The 27,223-nt window shown below is 45.7% G+C and overlaps 3 protein-coding genes across 5 annotated transcripts in view; 2 read left to right on the top strand and 1 right to left on the bottom strand.

Moving 5' to 3' along the window:
• The window catches only part of LOC128684190 (glutamate receptor ionotropic, kainate 2), a 203,828-nt gene extending 196,391 nt beyond the window's left edge, over positions 1-7,437 (top strand). For all 3 annotated transcript variants that reach the window (XM_070094940.1, XM_070094946.1, XM_070094939.1), the window contains one exon: positions 4,830-7,437. In XM_070094940.1, the coding sequence (XP_069951041.1) occupies positions 4,830-4,982 (153 nt within the window). In that variant the 3' untranslated portion in view covers positions 4,983-7,437. The remainder of the gene's footprint in view (positions 1-4,829) is intronic.
• A 30-nt stretch (positions 7,438-7,467) lies between these two features.
• LOC128684191 (uncharacterized) lies at positions 7,468-12,753 on the bottom strand. Its single transcript, XM_070094951.1, has 3 exons — positions 12,428-12,753; positions 8,662-8,945; positions 7,468-8,059 (listed from the first exon to the last, which is right to left on the bottom strand). The coding sequence occupies exons 2-3, from the start codon at positions 8,943-8,945 to the stop codon at positions 7,798-7,800; spliced, it is 546 nt and encodes a 181-aa protein (XP_069951052.1). The 5' UTR covers positions 12,428-12,753; the 3' UTR covers positions 7,468-7,797.
• Positions 12,754-23,729: 10,976 nt separating this feature from the next.
• Positions 23,730-27,223, top strand: part of LOC128684192 (uncharacterized) — a 10,770-nt gene continuing 7,276 nt past the window's right edge. The window contains exons 1-2 of the mRNA XM_070094913.1: positions 23,730-23,753; positions 26,870-27,159. Coding sequence (XP_069951014.1) covers positions 26,870-27,159 — 290 coding nt within the window. The 5' untranslated portion in view covers positions 23,730-23,753. The remainder of the gene's footprint in view (positions 23,754-26,869; positions 27,160-27,223) is intronic.

The raw sequence follows: 27,223 nt of genomic DNA, 5'->3' as shown, positions 1-27,223 counted from the left end.
CCTGGCACCCCAAACTTACCTACCACACCCTCTCTAAAAGTTTCTCCTACTTTAGCATTCAAGTCCCCTACCACAATTACTCTCTCACTTGGTTCAAAGGCTCCTATACATTCACTTAACATCTCCCAAAATCTCTCTCTCTCCTCTGCATTCCTCTCTTCTCCAGGTGCATACACGCTTATTATGACCCACTTCTCGCATCCAACCTTTACTTTAATCCACATAATTCTTGAATTTACACATTCATATTCTCTTTTCTCCTTCCATAACTGATCATTTAACATTACTGCTACCCCTTCCTTTGCTCTAACTCTCTCAGATACTCCAGATTTAATCCCATTTATTTCCCCCCACTGAAACTCTCCTACCCCCTTCAGCTTTGTTTCGCTTAGGGCCAGGACATCCAACTTCTTTTCATTCATAACATCAGCAATCATCTGTTTCTTGTCATCCGCACTACATCCACGCACATTTAAGCAACCCAGTTTTATAAAGTTTTTCTTCTTCTCTTTTTTAGTAATTGTATACAGGAGAAGGGGTTACTAGCCCATTGCTCCCGGCATTTTAGTCGCCTCATACGACACGCATGGCTTACGGAGGAAAGATTCTTTTCCACTTCCCCATGGACAATAGAAGAAATAAAAAGAACAAGAGCTATTTAGAAAAAGGAGAAAAACCTAGATGTATGTATATATATATATATGCATGTGCGTGTCTATGAAGTGTGACCAAAGTGTAAGTAGGAGTAGCAAGATATCCCTGTTATCTTAGCGTGTTTATGAGACAGAAAAAGAAACCAGCAATCCTACCATCATGCAAAACAGTTACAGGTTTTTGTTTCACAGTCATCTGGCAGGACGGTAGTACTTCCCTGGGTGGTTGCTGTCTACCAACCTACTACCTATTCTACCAACCTTATGTTCTTATAAAATTAATTTCAATGATAGTGAAGTATGAAGGAGATGCAGCAACATATAGAAGAGAAAGATAAATGAATTAGTTATAATTAACAGTATACCAAATTTCAATACTTTATACAAGACTGTTATGTCGCTATTAAATATATTTCTTCAGAAATTTGACCACCATGTATGGAAAATAATTAACAAAAACTAAGTGCGAGGCTTCTTGAAGTTTCAAGTTAGACCGCCCATTCATTTTGAATTTGATGAATTTAAGCGCTCTTCTTGCTGAATACGGCAAGCGAAAATCTGCGTACGCAATAATTTAGCAAAAAAAAAAAAAAATAATTCTGAACCTAACGAAACAAATATATTTCATTGTGTTTGTTTATCATTAAATTAATGTAAACTTATCTAAAATATATTTAGCTGAATTAGGCTAAAATAAATTGCCCTTGTTATAATGAGGTTAGGTAAGTTTTCTAAGATCCTTTTGGTACAAAATTATTAATTTTAACATCAACATTAATGAAAAAAATATATCTTTAAACGTATAAGAGGAAATTTTAGAAAGAACTTAATTTTTAATGAGTTCTTGCTAATTGACCAGTTTCACATATTCGGCACGACATATATATATATGTGTGTGTGTGTGTGTGTGTGTATGTGTGTGTGTGTGTGTATGTGTGTGTATGTGTGTGTGTGTGTATGTGTGTGTATGTGTGTGTGTATGTGTGTGTGTATGTGTGTGTGTATGTGTGTGTGTGTGTGTATGTGTGTGTGTGTGTATGTGTGTATGTGTGTGTGTATGTGTGTGTGTGTGTATGTGTGTGTGTGTATGTGTGTGTGTATGTGTGCATGTGTGTGTGTATGTGTGTGTGTGTATGTGTGTGTGTATGTGTGTGTGTGTATGTGTGTATGTGTGTGTGTGTGTATGTGTGTGTGTGTTCTCACCTAACTGTACTCACCTAATTGTGGTTGCAGGGGTCGAGACTCAGCTCCTGGCCCCGCCTCTTCACTGATCGCTGCTAGGTCCTCTCTCTTTCTGCTCCTTGAGCTATGTCATACCTCTTCTTAAAACTATGTATGGTTTCTGCCTCCACTACATCATTTGCTAGACTATTCGACTTCATGACAACTCTATAACTGAAGAAATACTTCCTAACATCCCTCTGACTCGTCTGAGTCTTCAGCTTCCAGTTGTGATCCCTTGTTTCTGTGTCCCATCTCTGGAACATCCTGTCTCTGTCCACCTTATTTATTCCACGCAGTATCTTGTATGTTGTTATCATTTCTCCCCTGATCCTCCTGTTCTCCAGCGTCCTCAGACCGATTTCTCTCAACCTTTCTTCATAGGACATTCCCTTGAGCTCCGGAACTAACCTTGTTGCAAACCTTTGCATTTTCTCTAGTTTCTTGACGTGTTTGACCAGGTGTGGGTTCCAAACTGGTGCTGCATACTCCAGTATGGACCTGACGTACACAGTGTACAGTGTCTTGAACGATTCCTAAGGTAACCGAACGCTATTCTTAGGTTTGTCAGGCGCCCATATGCTGCAGCAGTTATCCGGTTGATGTGTGCTTCGGGAAACGTACTCGGTGTTATGCTCACCCCAAGATCTTTCTCCTTGAGTGAGGTTTGCAATCTTTGTCCACCTAGCCTATACTCTGTCTGCAGTCTTCTTTGTCCTTCCCCAATCATCATGACTTTGTATTTGGCAGGACTGAATTCGAGAAGCCAGTTGCTGGACTACTTGTTCAGCCTGTCCAGGTCTCTTTGTAGTCCTCCCTGATCCTCATTTGATTTAATTCTCCTTATTAACTTCACATCATCTGCAAACAGGGACACTTCTGAGTCTATCCCTTTCATCATGTCATTCACATATACCAAAAATAGCACTGGTCCGAGGACTGATCCCTGTGGGACCCCGCTCGTCACAGGCGCCCACTGTGATACCTCATCACGTACCATGACACGTTGTTGTCTCCCTGTCAGGCATTCTCTGATCCGTTGCAGTGCCTTTCCTGTTATATGCGCCTGATCCTCCAGCTTCTGCACTAATCTCATGTGAGGAACTGTGTCAAAGACCTTCCTGCAGTCCAGGAAAATGTAATAAACCCATCCCTCTCTCTCTCGTGTCTTCTGTTACATTGTCATAAAATTCCAGAAGGTTTGTGACACAGGATTTGCCTTCCATGAAACCATGCTGGTTGTCGTTTGTAATCTTGTTCCGTTCCAGGTGCTCCACCACTCTCCTCCTGATAATCTTCTCCATGACTTTGCATACTATACACGTCAGTGACACTGGTCTGTAGTTTAGCGCCTCGTTTCTGTCTCCTTTCTTAAAAATGGGGACTACATTTGTCGTCTTCCATACCTCAGGTAGTTGCCCAGTTTTAAGGGATGTGTTGACTATGGTCAGTGGCACACACAGCATCTCTGCTCCTTCTCTAAGGACTCACGGGGAGATGTTGTCCGGTCCCATCGCCTTTGAGGTATCAAGGTCACTTAGCAGCTTCTGCACCTCCTCCTCCGTTGTGTGTATTTCATCCAACACTTGTTGATATATTCCCTGTTGGTATCTCCCTCTGTGCTGTCTTCCCAGATCCCTTCCTGTCTCGTGTTGAGCTCGTGTTGAGCTCCTCACATACCTCATGATCGTTTCTTGTGAGTACCCCACCTTCTTTCCTCAGCCTGATCACCTGGTCTTTGACTGTTGTCTTCCTCCTGATGTGGCTATACAGCAATTTCGGGTCAAACTTCACTTTCGATGCTATGTTGTTTTCGTACTGTCGCTGGGCCTCCCTCCTTACCTGTGCATACTCGTTTCTGGCTCTTCGACTAATCTCCTTATTTTCCTGTGTTCTTTGCCTTCTGTACTTTTTCCATTCTCTAGTGCACTTAGTTTTTACCTCCTTTTACCTTCTGGTCTTCCCATTATTTCTGTTGCCCTTGGGAACAAACCTTTCCTCTGCCTCCTTGCATTTTGTTACGTATTCCATCATTTCGTTTACTGAATTACCTACCAGTTCTGTGTGTGTGTCTGTGTGTGTGTGTGTGTGTCTGTGTGTGTGTGTCTCGTGCAATTAAAGCTGAAGTGGACAGTTTGGCTATTCGGCAAGGGTCTTCTTTGTCGAACTAGCAGAATTAAAATTTGTTTTTACCATATATCAGCGGATATCAATCAGAATTCCTTGCTAAATGTCGTCGAATAAAAGTAAAAAAAAAAACAGCCTTACTACTGGAAACATTATTCTCGTCTAATTTCGGAGTACAAGTTATTCCATTATCAGATATTCTATAAAATCAAAAAAAGAAATCAAATATGAAAGCCAGATCTTGTTAGATACTAAAATAACAATAACATACGTTAAAAGAAAATTGGAAATATCAAAAATTAAGTAGCATGACTGACCATTCATTATTAAACAGGAAAGATGGTTTGTCTCTAGTAGCGTACAGAGACCAACACTGTGGCCACCTCCATGGTTATGGAATGACTGGACAACACATTAACTAGCTCACGTCTATGGTTTGGTTGACGACTTCACAGTGTTGACGCATGGCTCTAAGTGGTTGTTTACCTGATGACCTATTTGTCCTAATAGATTTTCCCAAGTGTTTGGAGATACGGACCTGCATCACTCCCTCTGTCAAGTACTTGTATTAATACACTACATTACTCTCCTTCTCTCAGATGACTTATATTTGTAATAATGTGAGGTAAATTAAATTTTTTTACAGGGTGGACCGGTAAACCAGCACAAGGCGTTAGTCCCATGACCAAAATCTCCACTGAGATTATCAGCCTATGACTGAATGCCGCATCAGGAGGAATTATTTTTTACATTTCTTCTAACGAATAAAATATCCTTTGTTCCTATTTAGTTGAGGAACGTTCACCTCACCCACTCGGTGTGTTGCAGGTGACCTTCAGCGAGGAGCTGTGTAAGGAGCTGCTCTTCATAGTCAACTGTAAGGAGAACTCCAAGCCGGTGCGCAAGAAGAGTTCCTCCTCCAACACAGACTCTTCTTCTATCTACGGCTCGACAAACTACGGCTATACAGACAAGAAATGACAAGAGCAGACCATCATATCTTCATGCAGAGTCCAGGAGATTCTCGAGTCCAGTTTGGGAGCTTCTACTCTCCAAGAGTTCCTTCAGTTCACAACATAATTGAGTTCTGAAGCTTTTTGAACCCAAGAGTTCCTTGGTCCAGGACCTTATATTGTGGAGTCCAGAACCTCCTTGAGTCCACTATGTTCTCGAGTCCAGTGCCTCCTTGAACTCACGAGGTCTAAGAATCCAGGACTTCTTTGAGTTCACGAGGTCCACGAGACCAGGACCTTCTTGTGCTCTTGAAGTCTTCAAACCCAGGACCTCTTCAGCAGTGTTGATGAAGTGGCTGGCATTCTTCAACAACCTTCTGCCTTATCTTCCATCACCCGGACAGACTCAGTCATTGTAAACAACGTCCTGGAATCTGGATCAGCTTGTGGCTTATTTATCAGCCTTTTTCTTATATTAACACAGGTTGTTATGTACAAGCATCAATGACGAACGTAGACTGAAAATGCTTATGTTACAAGAAAAGAGAAAACACATTTTTAGCAAGGTATGGTATGATAGGCTTTCGTAAAATCAACGAAAGCATACATATCTCAATGACAAAAAATTCACTTGTAGTAAGACGCATCAAAAGAGACGTTTGAGGTGGAAAGAAACAATTCTTTCTTCCCTCCTCCTCCTCACCCCCACCCCCTAGCTTTCCAAAAGAAAAAAATCTCAGAAAGAAAGGCATCCTGACATCTCTAAAATTTAGCTAAGAAAAATTATACTTTTCTTGAGGCTTGATGATAATGCTCAGCTTTTTAGCTCTAAGTAATAATATAGGTACGTAACTCAAGTATTGGTTAAGACAGTAGTTACTTGTGAGAAAAACATTATAAGTTTTGTAGTTAAAAGCTTTTGTTGATAATAGTATCAACAGTTTTAGATGTTGAATAAATTGTGTTTTTCCCCTTCCAAAACAGTGGATACATGCATAAATTTATACAGTTGATGAGCAACTCAACATACTTGTAATGAATCACTGTCTTTCTAATTATTCTTTTTGTTTTTTTTAGTTATAAAACATAAATTATTTTACTGTTGCTTATATTGTTATTAGTTATTCAACGTCACAAAAGTCTGGAAGGTTTCGGGACATTGTTCCTCAAATTCAACACCTGATAATACCCGCCCTTACTCCAACAGTTCATTCTCTCTACTAAGTCTCAAGTTGATAATGTCTTCTGTACTCTCCGTCATCGTCAATGTTCTCGCTTTTCTTCTCTCCCACAAGATTTCTGTAACTTTCTCACTACTACTGCTGTTGACAGTAGTGTAGCTGATGTGTTCATCTAGTTAACAGAGACTGCTAGTTCCGAAATAAAAGTTAATTCCAATTACATTAAAGGTTTTCACAAGAGTTCTGAATGGATGGGTGCAGGTCAGGAGCTGCATCCAGTTGTCCCGAAACCCTCTTTGAGTGATGTTGTAAATGGTGTAGAAAGCCGACAGGTTGAAGCCTCTGACACTTGTGCATTATTTGGTAATCTCTATTGTGGAAACGTTTCGCCAGCCAGTGGCTTCTTCAGTCCATTACAGAGAAGAACGGTGGAAGATGAGGAGAAATTTGAGGTATTCAGTCGCTCAGCCTGGAGTCGATGTGTTCAGTCCACCATTCTTCAGAAAAGTACAGCATATGCGTGAAGAAGTGGCTTATATACTGCAGACAGGTGAATTGAAGCAGCAGGAGGCTGCTTTGTGTTCGTCTCTCTGCTGGACTGAATAAACCACTGGGTGGTTTAAATAACAGAAAGACACGTAAGCAAACACTATGACATATTTATTAGAAAACGGTTCGGTCCTGGGACCTTGATCAAGAGAAGTGATCAGGGTCCCAGGACCGAAACGTTTTCTAATAAATATGTCATACTGTTTGCTTACGTGTCTTTCTAAACCAACTTGTCGGTATTTATTACCAAGGTTTATGCCACCTGTACTTGTACACCTGCAGCTACACACACAGAAAGCCTAGCTCAGCAAAACCATTCACAAATTTTATTTTAGGATACATATACTTTATAAGGACATGTGAGTAAACACTAGTGTTGCTCACGTCTCTTTTTAAACCACATGTTGGTATCCATTACCAAGGTTTATGTACAATGGAGTGAGACCTAGCTGTGGCGGGCCAGAGGAAGTTGACCACTGAACGGGTCATCATGTGATGTACACCAGTGCCAGAAGACACTATTTCCTGGCGAATAAATCACCATAACTTACCTTCACATGATATATAATGATACAGAGCAGTGTGTGTACATACGCCCAGAGTTTACTTTTATCCCTGTTTTATGTAACATGGTATTTGTGAAGTAAAAGGTTTATAAAACCGACAAGTTGAAATATAGACACTTGTGCAATATGTCGCCAGTCACTGGCTAGCGAAACATTTTCTCAATAAAGATTCAGAAATGTTGTATAAGTGTCTCATTCTTCAACATATCATGGTATTATTGAATGGTAGCGCATGTACACTGAGAGGGTGTTTATGGTTGTATATATATATATATACACAAGGATGTAATATACTTCAGAAGTACATTCTTGATGACTCGTAGACTTAATAATTATTAAAACCACCAGACTAACAAACCAGTAAAACTCTGTGGTAAATCGCGTGCATTTATTATTACCTAAACTAGTCAGATGAATGAGAGTCCAAAACACACAAAGAGTGCAAATAACGAGAAGGGTTTAAATAATGAAGCACTATAGTTGATGCTGGTACGTGATCGTTGCCATGGAACCTACAGTACAGGAAGCAGCCTCCGGAAGCTCCTCGCTACTTCCCGAAGCATCCCTCTGAGACTCCTGGTGCAACACAGTAGGCACTGACGGAGATGGTGGTACCAACGAGGTAGGAAGTGGAGGTGAGGGTGATTGTACTGACCGAGGTGTACCAGATGGTGAGTATTTTACCATCTCTGTTGTTCACCAGCTGCCTGGAGCCTCGCCGCGGTGGATAAGCTTCCTCTTCATTCGTCTCCACCTCTGTCTGGCTTCCCGTCAACTCCAGCAACAAATCTTTATCGTGTTGCAGTTCACTGTGTGGGAGAGTACAGACCAACGTGGTCAGAAAGATGTAAAACTACTACGTGGGGAGTTGTATGATAGTTTCAGGCCTTTGCGTTGCAATCACATTATCAGGAGCTTGCAATGTTGCAGAAATGAGTTGGAAGTCCAGGCAAAAACTAGAGTAGTTTTTATGAGCGCTTCTACCTGGATTTCCTAATCAGGTAGAAGCAACATCGCAAGCTCCTGATGATGTGTTGTTTGCAACATTGAAAGGCCTAGAACAATCTGTTCTCTTCCCATGTGGTTGTTTTGCGCACACACACACACACACACACACACACACACACACACACACACACACACACACACACACACACACACATATGAACCCGATATAAGTTGTAATAATCGACTGTAAATAAATAAACGAAAATGAAGGAGGGGATCAAACCATGGTCCTGGTACTGACAGGTCCAGTGCTTTACCTCTCAGTTCCAGTTCTTCACTCCTCCAGTCCTTCCTACAGTCCTTCACCCATACAGTCCATGACAGTGCTCTATACCCCGTCACGGGATTAGCACTTAATATAAATATATAAGTATTATATAAAGTAAGGTTAAGTACCACTTACGGGTAACTGGAGCGCTTCTTCTTGCGTCTACCAAGGCAGCCAACAGAACCATCAAAGGAGAGGCAAGTGGAGAGCGCTGTTATGGTGGTGGTTGTGAGACTGCGAATGAAGGTACCGGTGAAGATGGCGAAGAATCGCTCCTGCCTCCTGGGTGCGTCAGATCTCTCCTCCAACACTACCGGAGAGAGACTTTTCACGTCGTGGTCAAGGCGGCCACCATCTGATGTAGTCACTGTCATGGCCGCCAGTACCAGTAGACCAGCCAGCATTACCACACACACCATCTGTGATACAGCACTTCACACAGTAGTAGTAGTAGTAGCAGCAGTAATAGTAGTAGTAGTAGCAGCAGTAATGGTAGTAGTAGTAGCAATAATAATAATAATAATAATAATAATAATAATAATAATAGCATTAGTAATAGTAATAATAGTAGTAGCGTTAGTAATAGCAGTAGCAACAGTAGTAACAGTAATAACAAGAATAGTATTAGGAGTAGTAGTAATAATAATAGGCGTAGTAGTAGTAGTAGTAGTTTTAGTGGCAGTAAAAGTATTATTATCAATAAAACTAAATGTGTTTCTGTCTCTGAGGTATTCAAAGTCTGCAACCTCAGCCCCTTCTACCTAGCCACACACAATGGAAACAGTACAGAGTGCGGCAGCAATTTCTCACACAGCTAGAAATCAGCACTGAAGATCTGAAGCCAATCTAATGAATCATTCACAAGGTATAACACGGATACAAACATACCACCTACACAGATCAAAACCTCGAGTACAATACACCAGTTTTGAAAGTTTTAAGCCGATCAGAAGCAACATTCTCTAGTTACTGAAAAGACGCCACCGTCCAAAAGTGCATTAGCACTTAAAGTATGACGTCACTCTGGTGTTAAATGTTTGAAGTCAGTCAGAGGTGTTGCTTGCTTACCATCAACCAACACCTCCCAGGTATGGTAATCATCCCGTATACATCCCATATAAAGCTTCTACACTACAGTACACTATGCATACAACACACACTACAGTATACTGTACATACAACACACACTACAGTACACTGTGCATACAACACACACTACAGTATACTGTACATACAACACACACTACAGTACACTATGCATACAACACACACTACAGTATACTGTACATACAACACACACTACAGTACACTGCATACAACACACACTACAGTATACTGTACATACAACACACACTACAGTACACTATGCATACAACACACACTACAGTATACTGTACATATAACACACACTACCATGTGTTTATTTAGACAATAATAATCACATGAAAATGGAGTCTTTATACTAGTGATAAACTCTTGCTCTTAGAAGTGGGATCAAGCCTCCATTTCCTCGGATTAAGAGCAAGTACCACCCATTCCCCAGGTTCTGTATAACACATGTGGGTCGACCGCTCCCCCCTTCTCTTTCTCTCACTTCCTCGCTTATAAAACCTTATTGCAATGCTGAACAATATTCTAATTTCCATATTGAAGTCTGCCAGCTCAAAGTAACACTACTGAAGTCTGCCAGCTCAAAGTAACACTACTGAAGTCTGCCAGCTCAAAGTAACACTACTGAAGTCTGCCAGCTCAAAGTAACACTACTGAAGTCTGCCAGCTCAAAGTAACACTACTGAAGTCTGCCAGCTCAAAGTAACACTACTGAAGTCTGCCAGCTCAAAGTAACGCTACTGAAGTCTGCCAGCTCAAAGTAACACTACTGAAGTCTGCCAGCTCAAACTGACACATTTCAACACCTTGTACCAGCACCATCCTGTGTGACGGAATACGACATGTTTAACACAGGTTTTGTTCCCACCATGTAACCATCATATAGAATAGCGAAGCAACACACTTCTGACGCATCCAATTTAGTTTAATAAAGAAACAATAAAGAAGAAAGAGTCGCCTCACCAACACCAACCTTCACTTGTAAACTCACATAAGAACTCTATCACCCTGGGCTGGTGTTTATATATTGCTCCTCCGGCACGCTTTTTACACTGCATAACATTATAATTATTTTACCCTCGCCGCCGTCCTGAGATGGGGAAAACTAATTGCAAAACATGGATGCGGCATCCAGCGCCAGGAAAGCAGCTACTGTCTGGAATCCTCCCGCGTTGTTGCACGTAGCTGGGAAACCTGATACATGAGGAGTCGAGGATACTACGCTTTGGGAATGAAGATGAAGAATCAGACAAATGTACAACAACTGGGTATCTTTATTTGTAGATGTATCGCCATCCAGTGGTTTTATCAATGCAAATTCAAGGACATAATGGGAATAAACCATGTCCACACGACACGTGTGCAACACTTGGGTATTGTTAGAAATAAACATACCCAGGTGTTGTGGATGTGTCTTATTCTTCAACTTGTCGGTATTGTGTACCATAAAAAAATATGATTACATGTCCAGAAAGAGGTGTCAAAATTAATGAATCTGACGTCACGGAAAAGGTTAAGTGTTGATACTAGGAGGTTAAAATTTTATGGCATAGAACATACATTTTTGCTTTAAAACTTTTGTTGTGGACAATATTGTAGGTGTGTAATGATGGATGGGGAACACAGGAGAAGAAACCAGAGTGAACCACACTGACAATAACTTTGAGACCTTTGGCTTCGGTTATGAAGAATGAACAACAAAATGTATTCACATCTTTTATAGTAGACCAGTCAGAATTATTTGTGGTGCAGCCAATTACGGTCTGATGACTGTTGTACCTGCCAGAATACTGATGGTACAAGTAACTCCAGATTTATATCTCTTTTGATAGCCAAAATTATTGTGAAAGGTGTTACGACTCACTAACAAGTGCAGCTGGAGACGATGTTACGACTCACTAACAAGAGCAGCTGGAGACGATGTTACGACACACTAACAAGTGCAGCTGGAGACGATGTTACGACTTACTAACAAGAGCAGCTGGAGACGATGTTACGACTCACTAACAAGTGCAGCTGGAGACGTTGTTACGACTCACTAACAAGTGCAGCTGGAGACGATGTTACGACTCACTAACAAGAGCAGCTGGAGACGATGTTACGACTCACTAACAAGAGCAGCTGGAGACGATGTTACGACTCACTAACAAGAGCAGCTGGAGACGATGTTACGACTCACTAACAAGTGCAGCTGGAGACGATGTTACGACTCACTAACAAGAGCAGCTGGAGACGATGTTACGACTCACTAACAAGAGCAGCTGGAGACGATGTTACGACTCACTAACAAGAGCAGCTGGAGACGATGTTACGACACACTAACAAGAGCAGCTGGAGACGATGTTACGACTCACTAACAAGAGCAGCTGGAGACGATGTTACGACTCACTAACAAGTGCGGCTGGAGACGATGTTACGACTCACTAACAAGTGCAGCTGGAGACGATGTTACGACTCACTAACAAGTGCAGCTGGAGACGTTGTTACGACTCACTAACAAGTGCAGCTGGAGACGATGTTACGACTCACTAACAAGAGCAGCTGGAGAGGACATCAAAACAACACAGACAAGTTGATGAATAAGACACATGTGCAACACCTAGGTATCTTCATTGACGAATAAGACACGTGTACAACATCTAGTATCTTTATTGATGAATACGACACATGTACAACACCTAGTATCTTTGTTGATGAATAAGACACATCTACAACACCTAGATAACTTTGTTGATGAATAAGACACATGTCATGTGGGTTTCGAAAACGTGGATAGGGTAAAAATACTCACGTAGGCTGGTAGTACGTATAATATAACGGAAAGTGTGGGAAGCGCCAACAGCCGACCTGCCTCTCTCTGGCTCCCTGACTAGACTGACCCGTGAGTGCTTATGGGCGAGGGGGTGTTTGAAATCCTGCTATGGTCAGCAGCAATATGAATACAGTCAGTGATTCACGCAGAGACGGTTGGTAGTGAGTCATCTACTGGTACACTGGTTACTGGTAACTGGTTACTAGGAACTGGTACTACTACTGAGACACATGTGCAACGTCTTTGTATCTTTATTGATGAATAAGACACATGTGCAACACCTAGGTATCTTTATTGATGAATAAGACACATGTACAATACCTAGGTATCTTTATTGAAGAATAAGACAAATGTACAATGCCTAGGTACCTTTATTGATGAATAAGACACATGTACAACACCTAGGTATCTTTCTCAGTAGTAACAGTTCCCAGTAGTACCGGTTACCGGTAACCAGTTGCCAGTAGTATGACTCACTACCAACCGTCTGTGTGAATCACTGTTGTTCACTGACGTTACAGCTGACCATAGCAGTTTTTGAACGCCACTCACCCCTAGGACCCAATTCGTGAGTCAGTCTTAAGATAGAGAGCAGAGAGGCAGGGCGGGCCTGGTGCTTCCCATATATTCCGTTATAATTATACTAGAACATCCAACGTGAGTGTTATTACCCAATCCACGTCATCGAACCCCCACACATGACAATTTGGTGACAGCGGTGTGATAAGATAAGATAAGGCCGTGGATTTACGGGTATTTCCGATGTTGTTCAGGTAGAGGATAAGTTGTCACCTGACCAGTGGGTCAGTGCTATTTCTACCGGGGAGACCTCATCCACTTCACTGGATCAATCCGTTCCACCAGTTGAGGAGAAAGACTTAGCTCCCACTGACTTCCCAGACGAGGTCAAACGTTTGTTGGCTCTGTTGAACAAACGTCGTAAAGTGAGACGATGGGTATAATGAACTTATTGTCCCATCATATCCCACTTGAACCTGATGCTAGACCTATCTATATACCTGTGTACAAAATGCCTCATTCACAAGTTGCTGTCGCAGAAGAATTGATCAAGCAAATGCTTGATGATAGAGTTATTGCACCTAGCAATTCACCTTGGAATGCACCCTTGATCCTAGTACCTAAGAAGGATGGTACTTGGCGCCCAGTGATTGACTTTAGGAAGTTAAATGCGAAAACTATTCCAGATCGCTTCCCACTTCCTGTACTTGGTGATCTTTTATGTAACATCGGAGATAACAAAATCTTTTCGACCCTGGACCTGTTACAAGGGTTTTGGCAAGTCCCTCTTCACGAGGACAGCCAAGAGCTAACTGCATTCTCCACTCCTACAGGTCATTATCACTTCCTCCATATGGCCTTTGGATTATGATCCTCCCCTATCACGTTCTCAAGGCTCGTGACTAATATCTTTAGAGGTCTCATAGGTAATGCACTTATGGTGTACTTAGATGACATAATCGTCATGTCTAAAGACGTGGATACACACTTGAAAAGACTTGATGTAGTACTTGGTAAGCTTGAAGAAGCCAATTTAAAGATCAAACTGTCTAAATGTCAATTTTTCAGATCAGAAATCAAGTTTCTTGGTCACGTAGTCACTCCTAGAGGAGTCACGACTGACCAAAGTAAAGTAACTGCAGTACTAAATTTTCCATCTCCCAAAACTGCTGATGCCGTAAGATCCTTTGTGGGCTTAGCAGGTTTTTATAGATCTTTCATTGCCAATTTTTCTTCCATAGCTGCTCCTCTAACTGAGTTGCTTAAGAAAGATGCTCCTTTCCTTTGGACCTTCCGTCAAGAAAGAGCATATCAAACTTTAAAAGAAAAGCTAACATCTGCTCCAATTTTGAAATTTCCAGATTTTTCTAAGCCCTTCTATCTGACAACTGATTCTAGTTCTATTGGCATAGGTGCCGTACTAGCTCAGAAGACTGATGGCAAGTACAACGCAGTTGCATTTGCTAGCCGAGTCCTTATGAAGGCTGAACATAATTATACAGTAACTGAGCAAGAAGCTTTAGCAATAGTATGGTCTTTAAAGCACTTCCGAGACATTATTTATCAGTACCCTGTTCATGTCTTGACATACCATGCTCCACTGATACCTTTATTCCAGAACAAACAATCTACTGGAAGATTAGCCAGATGGACCTTGGCTATCCACTTACCTGGCAAGTCAAATGTAGTCGCAGATGCTTTATCGCGACATGTTAGTATAGTAACTGTAGACCCTCCATTTACTGCCGAGGATGTAAAGAATGCTCAACGAACAGATCCTATGTGGTCAGGTGTGATTCGATTCCTGCTCCAGGAAGATCTTATTCTGACTGTGAAGCCACCAGCACCCATCAGTGACTTTGTCATGAACCAAGAATTACTGTATTGAACAGCCGAGTTGGGTACTCCTAGCAGAATGGTATACCAGCTAGTAATTCCACAAACACTAGTGAATGTAGCCTTACAGCTAGTTCACAATGTACTAGGTGTTGCGCACCCTGGTATGGCTTGTTCAGTAAAACAAGCCAGATTGAAATACTTTTGACCTCGTATGGCAACTGATATTTCTGAGTATGTTAAGAAATGTAGTGTCTGCATGCAACATAAAGGTAATGCTAATGGTCCTAATCCAATCCAAGTGTATCCAACTACTAACGAACCGTGGGAAAGAGTTGCACTAGATCTGTTAACTAATTTCCAATGTTCCCTCCAGGGCAACAAACATCTGTGTGTTATGGTAGACCATTTCACCAGATATTGTGAGTTAGTTCTTATCGCAGATAAGACTGCCGAGACAGTAGCTAAAGCGTTTAAAGAACGCATTATCTGCAGGCATACCACCCCTAAGTCCCTAGTAACAGATAATGGAGGTGAATTCTGTAATGAGATTCTTGAAAATTTGTGTACCTTGTACAAGATCTCTAAATCCACCATTGTTCCTCATCATCCTGCCAGCAATGGGTTAGCGGAACTAACCAATAAGAAAGTACTTGATGTCTTAAGAGCCACTATCAATCCCAACAGTGAAACTTGGGATGAAGTTATACCTGATGTGCAGTGTGCTATAAATTCTGCTTACAATGTTTCTATAGGTGACACTCCACATTATGCATTGTACGGTGTAGATAAACGTTTGCCTTATGAGTTGCTATATTCTAATCAGAAACCAAATTACAACCCTGATGATTTCATAGCAACTCGTACCAGCTTGGCTCAAAGCGTCTTTAGAAGAATCCGTGAAACACTCCATAAATCAACAGCAGAATTTACAAGAGTCGCTAATACTTGTGCAAAGCCATCCATAATCAGAGTAAGTTCGAGAGTTATGCTGACTAACTTTAACAAAACGTCTACAATGCCTAAGCTTGATCAAAAGTTTGTTGGTCCATATCGAGTAGTTGAACATATCACTGGCAATAAGTATAAGGTTAGAGAAATTAGTACTGGTCAGTATAAAGAATCGCATTTAGATCATATGAAGTTAGTACATATGTGATGATAATGATGTTCAAACCCAGACTAATGTGACAGACTCTGACAATCCTCCTGATCCTGTACTCTCTACCTCTAATACTCAGTCAGATGATCAGCCTGAATGTCGTTACTCCCTACGTACACGACAGGTATTGAGAAATCCTCAAGCATCATTTGTAACTACTAATTCAGTTTTGCCTCAAATACGGCATGAGTTAGCCAGTGCAACAGAGTTTGATCCTCCCACAGATGACACCCATTCCGCATATGTCAATCTCACCCTAGCAGAGTTGGGGTTAAATGTAAATAACCTGTATAGATGAATAATTACAGTATCAACTTATCAATATTCAAGATTTTTTTTGTGTGTTCACATTCTATCCGAATTCTGAGATTTAACAGTCTAGATTTGAGTGCACCGAATCTGCCTTTCTGTTAAACACTTCTTTCTTTGTATATATTCCTTCCTCAGAATCCGTAGATCACATGAATAGAGATCGATCGATCAAATTTTTTTTATCACTTTTATTGTGTAATCCCAATGTTGAGTTCATTCGATGAGTTGTGCTATATTATACCTTGTAATTCATTACAGTTTCATTACAGTAAGTTTCATTACAGTTTCATTAAAGTGAGTTTCATTATAGTCAATTACGTTAGCTTCCATTCCAATATTCTATTTATGTATGTTATAATGTTCCATTGTTGTGTACTTTGACATTGTATAGAATCAGCCCAAGCCATACAACTGCTGTCTCTAGTTTGTATTAGCTGTATGTCGGGATGACATACGTTAGTGTCGCCGAGCTCTCAGTAGCATCAGTTCCCAGTAGTACCGGTTACCAGTAACCAGTTACCAGTAGTATGACTCACTACCAACCGTCTGTGTGAATCACTGTTATTCAGTGACGTTACAGCTGACCATAGCAGTTTTTGAGAGGGAGCAGGGAGCTGAGACGAGGCGGAGCAGGAAGCTGAGAAGAGAGGGAGCAGGGAGCTGAGACGAGGTGGAGCAGGAAGCTGAGAAGAGAGGGAGCAGGGAGCTGAGACGAGGCAGAGCAGGGAGCTGAGACAAGGAGGAGCAGGGAGCTGAGACAAGGTGGAGCAGGGAGCTGAGACGAGGCGGAGCAGGGAGCTGAGACAAGGTGGAGCAGGGAGCTGAGACGAGGCGGAGCAGGGAGCTGAGATGAGGCGGAGCAGGGAGCTGAGACAATTAGGAGCAGGGAGCTGAGACGAGGTGGAGTAGAGAGCTGAGACAAGGCAGAGCAGGGAGCTGAGACAAGGCAGAGCAGGGAGCTGAGACGAGGCAGAGCAGGGAGCTGAGACGAGGAGGAGCAGGGAGCTGAGACGAGGCGGAGCAGGGAGCTGAGACGAGGCAGACCAGGGAGCTGAGACGAGGAGGAGCAGGGAGCTGAGACGAGGAGGAGCAGGGAGCTGAGACGAGGCAGAGCAGGGAGCTGAGACAAGGCAGAGCAGGGAGCTGAGACGAGGCAGAGCAGAGAGCTGAGATGAGGCGGAGCAGGGAGCTGAGACGAGACGGAGCAGGGAGCTGAGACGAGGCCGAGCAGGGAGCTGAGACGAGGCGGAGCAGGGAGCTGTGACAAGGCAGAGCAGGGAGCTGAGACGAGGCAGAGCAGGGAGCTGAGACGAGGGGGAGCAGGGAGCTGAGACGAGGCGGAGCATGAAGCTGAGACGAGGCGGAGCATGAAGCTGAGACGAGGCGGAGCATGAAGCTGAGACGAGGCAGAGCATGAAACTGAGACAAGGCAGAGCATGAAGCTGAGACGAGGCTTAGCATGAAAGTGAGACGAGGCGGAGCATGAAGCTGAGACGAGGCGGAGCATGAAGCTGAGACGAGGCGGAGCATGAAGCTGAGACGAGGCAGAGCATGAAGCTGAGACGAGGCGGAGCATGAAGCTCGGACGAGGCGGAGCATGAAGCTGAGACGAGGCAGAGCATGAAACTGAGACAAGGCAGAGCATGAAGCTGAGACGAGGCTTAGCATGAAAGTGAGACGAGGCGGAGCATGAAGCTGAGACGAGGCGGAGCATGAAGCTGAGACGAGGCAGAGCATGAAGCTGAGACGAGGCGGAGCATGAAGCTGAGACGAGGCGGAGCATGAAGCTGAGACGAGGCAGAGCATGAAGCTGAGACGAGGCGGAGCATGAAGCTGGGACGAGGCGGAGCATGAAGCTGAGACGAGGCAGAGCATGAAGCTGAGACGAGGCGTAGCATGAAAGTGAGACGAGGCGGAGCATGAAGCTGAGACGAGGCGGAGCATGAAACTGAGACGAAGCGGAGCATGAAACTGAGACGAGGCAGAGCATGAAGCCGAGACGAGGCGGAGCATGAAGCTGGGACGAGGCGGAGCATGAAGCTGAGACGAGGCAGAGCATGAAGCTGAGACGAGGCGGAGCATGAAGCTGAAACTAGGCGGAGCATGAAGCTGAGACGAGGCGGAGCATGAAGCTGAGACTAGGCAGAGCATGAAGCTGAGACGAGGCGGAGCATGAAGCTGAGACGAGGCGGAGCATGAAGCTGAGACGAGGCGGAGCATGAAGCTGAGACGAGGCGGAGCATGAAGTTGAGACGAGGCAGAGCATAAAGCTGAGACGAGGCGGAGCATGAAGCTTGGACGAGGCGGAGCATGAAGCTGAGACGAGGCAGAGCATGAAGCTGAGACGAGGCAGAGCATGAAGCTGAGACGAGGCGTAGCATGAAAGTGAGACGAGGCGGAGCATGAAGCTGAGACGAGGCGGAGCATGAAGCTGAGACGAGGCGGAGCATGAAGCTGAGACGAGGCAGAGCATGAAGCTGAGACGAGGCGCAGCATGAAGCTGGGACGAGGCGGAGCATGAAGCTGAGACGAGGCAGAGCATGAAGCTGAGACGAGGCGTAGCATGAAAGTGAGACGAGGCGGAGCATGAAGCTGAGACGAGGCGGAGCATGAAGCTGAGACGAAGCGGAGCATGAAACTGAGACGAGGCAGAGCATGAAGCTGAGACGAGGCGGAGCATGAAGCTGGGACGAGGCAGAGTATGAAGCTGAGACGAGGCAGAGCATGAAGCTGAGACGAGGCGGAGCATGAAGCTGAGACGAGGCGGAGCATGAAGCTGACAGGAGGCGGAGCATGAAGCTGAGACTAGGCAGAGCATGAAGCTGAGAGGAGGCGGAGCATGAAACTGAGACGAGGCAGAGCATGAAGGTGAGACGAGGCGGAGCATGAAGCTGAGACGAGGCGGAGCATGAAGCTGAGACGAGGCGGAGCATGAAGCTTGGACGAGGCGGAGCATGAAGCTGAGACGAGGCAGAGCATGAAGCTGAGACGAGGCAGAGCATGAAACTGAGACGAGGCGTAGCATGAAAGTGAGACGAGGCGGAGCATGAAGCTAAGACGAGGCAGAGCATGAAGCTGAGACGAGGCAGAGCATGAAGCTGAGACGAGGCGGAGCATGAAGCTGAGACGAGGCGGAGCATGAAACTGAGACGAGGCAGAGCATGAAGCTGAAACGAGGCGGAGCATGAAGCTGGGACGAGGCGGAGCATGAAGCTGAGACGAGGCAGAGCATGAAGCTGAGACGAGGCGTAGCATGACAGTGAGACGAGGCGGAGCATGAAGCTGAGACGAGGCGGAGCATGAAGCTGAGACTAGGCAGAGCATGAAGCTGAGACGAGGCGGAGCATGAAGCTGAGACGAGGCAGAGCATGAAGATGAGACGAGGAGGAGAAGGGAGCTGAGACCAGGCGGAGCAAGGAGCTGAGACGAGACAGAGCAGGGAGCTGAGACGAGGCGGAGCAGGGAGCTGAGACGAGGCAGAGCAGGGAGCTGAGACAAGGCGGAGCAGGGAGCTGAGACGAAGCAGAGCAAGGAGCTGAGACGAGGCAGAGCAGGGAGCTGAGACAAGGCGGAGCAGGGAGCTGAGACGAGACTGAGCAGGGAGCTGAGACGAGGCCGAGCAGGGAGCTGAGACGAGGCGGAGCAGGGAGCTGTGACAAGGCGGAGCAGGGAGCTGAGACGAGGGGGAGCAGGGAGCTGAGACGAGGGGGAGCAGGGAGCTGAGACGAGGCGGAGCATGAAGCTGAGACGAGGCGGAGCATGAAGCTGAGACGAGGCAGAGCATGAAGCTGAGACGAGGCGGAGCATGAAGCTTGGACGAGGCGGAGCATGAAGCTGAGACGAGGCAGAGCATGAAGCTGAGACGAGGCAGAGCATGAAGCTGAGACGAGGCGTAGCATGAAAGTGAGACGAGGGGGAGCATGAAGCTGAGACGAGGCAGAGCATGAAGCTGAGACGAGGCTGAGCATGAAGCTGAGACGAGGCTGAGCATGAAGCTGAGACGAGGCAGAGCATGAAGCTGAGACGAGGCGGAGCATGAAGCTGGGACGAGGCGGAGCATGAAGCTGAGACGAGGCAGAGCATGAAGCTGAGACGAGGCGTAGCATGAAAGTGAGACGAGGCGGAGCATGAAGCTGAGACGAGGCGGAGCATGAAGCTGAGACGAAGCGGAGCATGAAACTGAGACGAGGCAGAGCATGAAGCTGAGACGAGGAGGAGCATGAAGCTGGGACGAGGCGGAGCATGAAGCTGAGACGAGGCAGAGCATGAAGCTGAGACGAGGCGGAGCATGAAGCTGAGACTAGGCGGAGCATGAAGCTGAGACGAGGCGGAGCATGAAGCTGAGACTAGGCAGAGCATGAAGCTGAGACGAGGCGGAGCATGAAACTGAGACGAGGCAGAGCATGAAGGTGAGACGAGGCGGAGCATGAAGCTGAGACGAGGCAGAGCATGAAGCTGAGACGAGGCAGAGCATGAAGCTTGGAAGTGGCGGAGCATGAAGCTGAGACGAGGCAGAGCATGAAGCTGAGACGAGGCAGAGCATGAAGCTGAGACGAGGCGTAGCATGAAAGTGAGACGAGGCGGAGCATGAAGCTGAGACGAGGCGTAGCATGACAGTGAGACGAGGCGGAGCATGAAGCTGAGACGAGGCAGAGCATGAAGCTGAGACGAGGCGTAGCATGAAAGTGAGACGAGGCGGAGCATGAAGCTGAGACGAGGCGGAGCATGAAGCTGAGACGAGGCGGAGCATGAAGCTGAGACGAGGCGGAGCATGAAGCTGAGAATAGGCGGAGCATGAAGCTGAGACGAGGCGGAGCATGAAGCTGAGACTAGGCAGAGCATGAAGCTGAGACGAGGCGGAGCATGAAACTGAGACGAGGCAGAGCATGAAGGTGAGACGAGGCGGAGCATGAAGCTGAGACGAGGCAGAGCATGAAGCTGAGACGAGGCGGAGCATGAAGCTTGGACGAGGCGGAGCATGATGCTGAGACGAGGCAGAGCATGAAGCTGAGACGAGGCAGAGCATGAAGCTGAGACGAGGCGTAGCATGAAAGTGAGACGAGGTGGAGCATGAAGCTGAGACGAGGCGGAACATGAAGCTGAGACGAGGCAGAGCATGAAGCTGAGAAGAGGCGGAGCATGAAGCTGGGACGAGGCGGAGCATGAAGCTGAGACGAGGCGGAGCATGAAGCTGAGACGAGGCGGAGCATGAAGCTGGGACGAGGCGGAGCATGAAGCTGAGACGAGGCAGGGCATGAAGCTGAGACGAGGCGTAGCATGAAAGTGAGACGAGGCGGAGCATGAAGCTGAGACGAGGCGGAGCATGAAGCTGAGACGAGGCGGAGCATGAAACTGAGACGAGGCAGAGAATGAAGCTGAAACGAGGCGGAGCATGAAGCTGGGACGAGGCGGAGCATGAAGCTGAGACGAGGCAGAGCATGAAGCTGAGACGAGGCGTAGCATGACAGTGAGACGAGGCGGAGCATGAAGCTGAGACGAGGCGGAGCATGAAGCTGAGACTAGGCAGAGCATGAAGCTGAGACGAGGCGGAGCATGAAACTGAGACGAGGCAGAGCATGAAGGTGAGACGAGGAGGAGCATGAAGCTGAGACGAGGCGGATCATGAAGCTGGGACGAGGCGGAGCATGAAGCTGAGACGAGGCAGAGCATGAAGCTGAGACGAGGCGGAGCATGAAGCTGAGACGAGGCGGAGCATGAAGCTGAGACGAAGCGGAGCATGAAGCTGGGACGAGGCGGAGCATGAAGCTAAGACGAGGCGGAGCATGATGCTGAGACGATGCGGAGCATGAAGCTGAGACGAGGCAGAGCATGAAGCTGAGACGAAGCGGAGCATGAAGCTGGGACGAGGCGGAGCATGAAGCTAAGACGAGGCGGAGCATGATGCTGAGACGATGCGGAGCATGAAGCTGAGACGAGGCAGAGCATGAAGCTGAGACGAGGCGGAGCATGAAGCTGGGACGAGGCGGAGCATGAAGCTGAGACGAGGCAGAGCATGAAGCTGAGATGAGGCGGAGCATGAAGCTGAGACGAGGCGGAGCATGAAGCTGAGACGAAGCGGAGCATGAAGCTGGGACTAGGCGGAGCATGAAGCTAAGACGAGGCGGAGCATGATGCTGAGACGATGCGGAGCATGAAGCTGAGACGAGGCAGAGCATGAAGCTGAAACTAGGCGGAGCATGAAGCTGAGACGAGGCGGAGCATGAAGCTGAGACGAGGCGGAGCATGAAGCTGAGACGAGGCAGAGCATGAAGCTGAGACGAGGCAGAGCATGAAGCTGAGACGAGGCGGAGCATGAAGGTGAGACGAGGCAGAGCATGAAGCTGAGACGAGGCAGAGCATGAAGCTGAGACGAGGCAGAGCATGAAGCTGAGACGAGGCGGAGCATGAAGCTGAGACGAGGCAGAGCATGAAGCTGAGACGAGGCGGAGCATGAAGGTGAGACGAGGCAGAGCATGAAGCTGAGACGAGGCAGAGCATGAAGCTGAGACGAGGCAGAGCATGAAGCTGAGACGAGGCGGAGCATGAAGGTGAGACGAGGCAGAGCATGAAGCTGAGACGAGGTCTTGCAGAACGTTACTTCGTGATGAAGAAGACACAGGTGCAGCACCTGTGTATATTTATTACCCAAGGTTTCACCTGCTCAGTGAACTTCTTCAGTCGGATACAGAGGTGACTGTTGTACTGAAGACAGTGGAAGAATTAAGGTGGCAATTTTTTTAAGGTGTTAAGGCCTCTAACCTTAACTAAAGGTGTTTAATCCTTTATGTTTTGATTATAATTCACTCCTTGTACTCTCTCTCATAATAAAATCGTCTCTGTATTCGAATAAAGGAACCTGCTGAGAAGGCGAAACGTTTCGACAATAAAATCAACCAAGTATTGCACATGTATGTTGGTCATCAGTTTAACAGTATGGTATATCATCAATACAATTCTACAGCTGCTGAGTACACAGAAACAGTGTGGCACCAGCTGGATCTGCTGCTGGAAGTCATCCCAGTGACTGAGATACCAGCTGTGCTCACAGTGTATACACTCCACCTGCAGTCTGCCTCTCAGACACAAAAATAGATTTCCTTGTTTAATATATTTATTTGTGTGCATGTCAGCGAGAGTATGAGGAAAATATTCCCATTTTGTCTTACAAAAACAAGTTTTAATTCATCATTCTTTTGTGTAGTTTGCTAATAGTTTTGGTTTAATAAAGTGAAGGTAGAAGTAGTGGTGTAATGAGGAGGTGTTGATATTTCATAGAAAATTAGTTAGAATGGTGAATCGTTGATTGATTTTCCCCTCAGTGAGCTGCGTCAGTTTCCTGGAGTCAGTTTCCTGGCTTCAGCGATGCATTTAGATGTACTTCGTTATTTTTAGTACCGATAGAGAGAGACAGTCAGTTAACTTGACATATAAATGTTGCATGGAGGAGGGTCTTGTTAGTTATACCTGCACGTCAAGGTTGGTGGTGGTGCTGGTGGTGCTGGTGGTGCTGGTGGTGCTGGTGGTGCTGGTGGTGCTGGTGGTGCTGGTGGTGCTGGTGGTGCTGGTGATGGTGATGGTGGTGGTGGTGGTGGTGGTGGTGGTGGTGGTGCTGGTTGTGCTGGTTGTGCTGGTGGTGCTGGTGGTGCTGGTGGTGCTGGTGGTGCTGGTGGTGCTGGTGGTGCTGGTGATGGTGATGGTGGTGGTGGTGGTGGTGGTGGTGGTGGTGGTGGTGGTGCTGGTTGTGCTGGTTGTGCTGGTGGTGCTGGTGGTGCTGGTGGTGCTGGTGGTGCTGGTGGTGCTGGTGATGCTGGTGGTGCTGGTGGTGCTGGTGATGGTGATGGTGGTGGTGGTGGTGGTGGTGCTGGTGGTGCTGGTGGTGGTGGTGGTGCTGGTGGTGCTGGTGGTGCTGGTGGTACTGGTGGTGAATGGTGGTGCTGGTGATGGTGGTGATGGTGGTGGTGGTGCTGGTGTTGGTGCTGGTGCTGGTGGTGCTGGTGGTGCTGGTGGTGCTGGTGGTGCTGGTGATGGTGATGGTGGTGCTTGTGGTGCTGGTGGTGCTGGTGGTGCTGGTGATGGTGGTGGTGATGGTGGTGGTGATGGTGGTGGTGATGATGGTGGTGGTGCTGGTGGTGATGGTGGTGGTGATGGTGGTGGTGGTGATGGTGGTGGTGATGGTGGTGGTGATGGTGGTGGTGGTGATGGTGGTGGTGATGGTGGTGGTGATGGTGGTGGTGGTGGTGATGGTGGTGGTGATGGTGGTGGTGATGGTGGTGGTGGTGATGGTGGTGGTGATGGTGATGGTGGTGGTGATGGTGATGGTGGTGGTGATGGTGATGGTGATGGTGATGGTGGTGGTGATGGTGGTGGTGCTGGTGGTGGTGATGGTGATGGTGGTGGTGATGGTGATGGTGATGGTGATGGTGATGGTGATGGTGATGGTGGTGGTGATGGTGGTGGTGCTGGTGGTGGTGATGGTGATGTGTGAGACATCTGCTGCTTCACTTCTGGGTTCCTTCTTACACCACATCATATTCTTACTCTTCAGAAAAGAACATCATCACAGGTGTTCAACTTTAGAATCAAAACAACAGCTTTCACAGATATGCAATTGACAGTAAACATACCTGATATGTGGACAAAATATTACTCTGGTCTGAGCAAACTGTAGTACCAAGTGATTTTAATTAGAAATGTTGAAGGAAGAGAAAGGGCGAGTCCCTGGTAGAGATGTGAGACTTTGAAACAGAACTAATAAAGGCGGACACAGACCACTTAGACTTCTTCAAGTGGAAGGGAAAAGTATGATGAAGGACGAACATAAAGTAGAAGACAGAGGTGTCACTAGTTTGCATATTAAAGAAACTCGGTAAATGGGAACGATGTCAGTGATTGTTGTAAAGGCAGTAAGAGCGTCACGGTCATGGAAGTGGTCAAAATAAGAAACACAGTGAGAAAGTGCAAAGGTTTGCAACAAGACTAGTCCCAGAGTTAAGGGGCATGTCATATAAGGAGAAGTTAAGGGAAATTGACCTGACGACACTGGAGGACAGGAGAGATAGGGGGGGGGGGTTATAATAAATACATATAAAATACAAAGAGGAATTGACAAGGTGGACAGAAACAAGATGTTCCATAGATGGGACACAGCAACAAGGGGCCACAGTTGGAAGTCGAAGACTCAGATGAATCACAGGGATGTTAAGAAATATTTCTTCAGTCACAGAGTTGTCAGGAAGTGGAACAGTCTGGTAAGTGATGTAGTAGAGGCAGGATCCATACATAGTTTAGAAGAGGTATGATAAAGCTTCATGGAGAAGAAAGAGTGACCTAGTAGCGACCAGTGAAGAGGTGGGGTCAGGAGCTGTGACTCGACCCCTGCAACCACAACTAGGTGAGTACAAAAACATATATATATACATATATATATATATATATATATATATATATATATACATATATATATATATATATATATATATATATATATATATATATATATATATATATATATATATATATATATATATATATATATATATATATATATATATATATATATATATATATATATATATATATATATATATATATATATATATATATATATATATATATATATATAATATGGTGCCCACCTCTGGTGTAAATTGTGGGACCCACAGCCTCGGAGAAGTGGATAAAAAGGCTTCAAGGAAGAATATTTGGATTTCTTCCTGAAGCCGTTTGAATATTCCACTTCTCCTACCACCCCATCTTTTCATATATTTTTTTTTACCAATAGGAATATTTTATTACATAATATGGTACAGAAGATTTAAGAGATACATTGTTGATATAAAGGTGGCATATAAGGTACATGTTGTTACGTGTGTATCACCGATTATAAGGCGAAAATCTCATCCAGCTCCTCAGAGCTGGGGCGTGTGCCCAAAATACAGCAGGCATTACCCCTTTGAACAGCCGCACTGAGCCGCTGGAACAGAAAACTAGCTGCCCTGGGATCCCTAGTTACCCTGATGAGTCTTTTTCCCAGCTCCTTAAGGAATTTAGATGCACTCATTCCCCATGAGCCAAGGGTCTCTGAGCCTATGGGAACAAACATATAATGATGGGCAAGTTCTCCATATTTTCTAGATTTTTAGGACTCCCTGACGCTGGCGGCTGCCCCTCCTTCCTCCCTGGTGTATTGGAGATAGGTATCAGCCAAGGTAGATGCACATGTATAGTCCCACACCACCTGCTTCCCATCTGTCCAGGCTTGAAGGGTGATACCATCTGGACGCTTCTGGCTGCCATCAGATCTGCATAGTTGGGGTGGCTCCCTTACTGCTGGGCATTCAGCTGTTGTGAGGCTCCTCTTGATAATGTTATTAACCTCCTCATGTCTTGCAGTCTTTCCCTCGGATTTACGGCACACAATACCATTGTACTCGAATCGGTCTGCTGCTTCACTGCCGCAAATACACCTGTGTTCGGCGAGAATAGGGGCGGCATACATACATGTACACATACACACTTTGGTCAAAGAATGTACGTATGTCTGTATGTCCAGTAACTAGTAGTAACCAATACAGTGAAGTGTTTTATTACAGATGGTGTGCGTGGTAATGCTGGCTGGTCTACTGGGACTGGCGGCAGCGACGGTGACCACAGCACATGTAAATCAGCTTGACCACGACGTGAAGAGTCTCTCTCCAGCAATGGATGGGGACAGAGCTGACACAGCCAGGAGGCAGGAGAGACTCTTCGCCTTAATCACCACCACCTCCGTCAAGCGCCTGGCTACCACCACCATCACTGCACTCTCCACTTGTGTCTCTATTAGTATGGGCGCTGTTGCTTGTAATGGCCGAAAGAAGAGGAACATCTTAAAAAATCTAGCGTAAGCTTTCTATTTTATACTTTTACTAATGTGTGTGTGTGTGTGTGTATATATATATATATAT

Source organism: Cherax quadricarinatus, chromosome 4 (genome assembly GCF_038502225.1).
Source record: "Cherax quadricarinatus isolate ZL_2023a chromosome 4, ASM3850222v1, whole genome shotgun sequence".
Classification (NCBI taxonomy): domain Eukaryota; kingdom Metazoa; phylum Arthropoda; class Malacostraca; order Decapoda; family Parastacidae; genus Cherax; species Cherax quadricarinatus.
The sequence above is the reverse complement of the archived record's forward strand: the minus strand, read 5'-3'. Positions and strand labels throughout refer to the sequence as shown.

Coding starts and splice junctions, on each gene's coding strand:
- LOC128684191 (XM_070094951.1), bottom strand. CDS start 8,945: ATGGTGTGTGTGGTAATGCTGGCTGGTCTACTGGTACTGGCGGCCATG. Junction 8,060..8,661: donor AAGAAGCGCTCCAGTTACCC/GTAAGTGGTACT, acceptor TCTCCCACACAG/TGAACTGCAACACGATAAAG.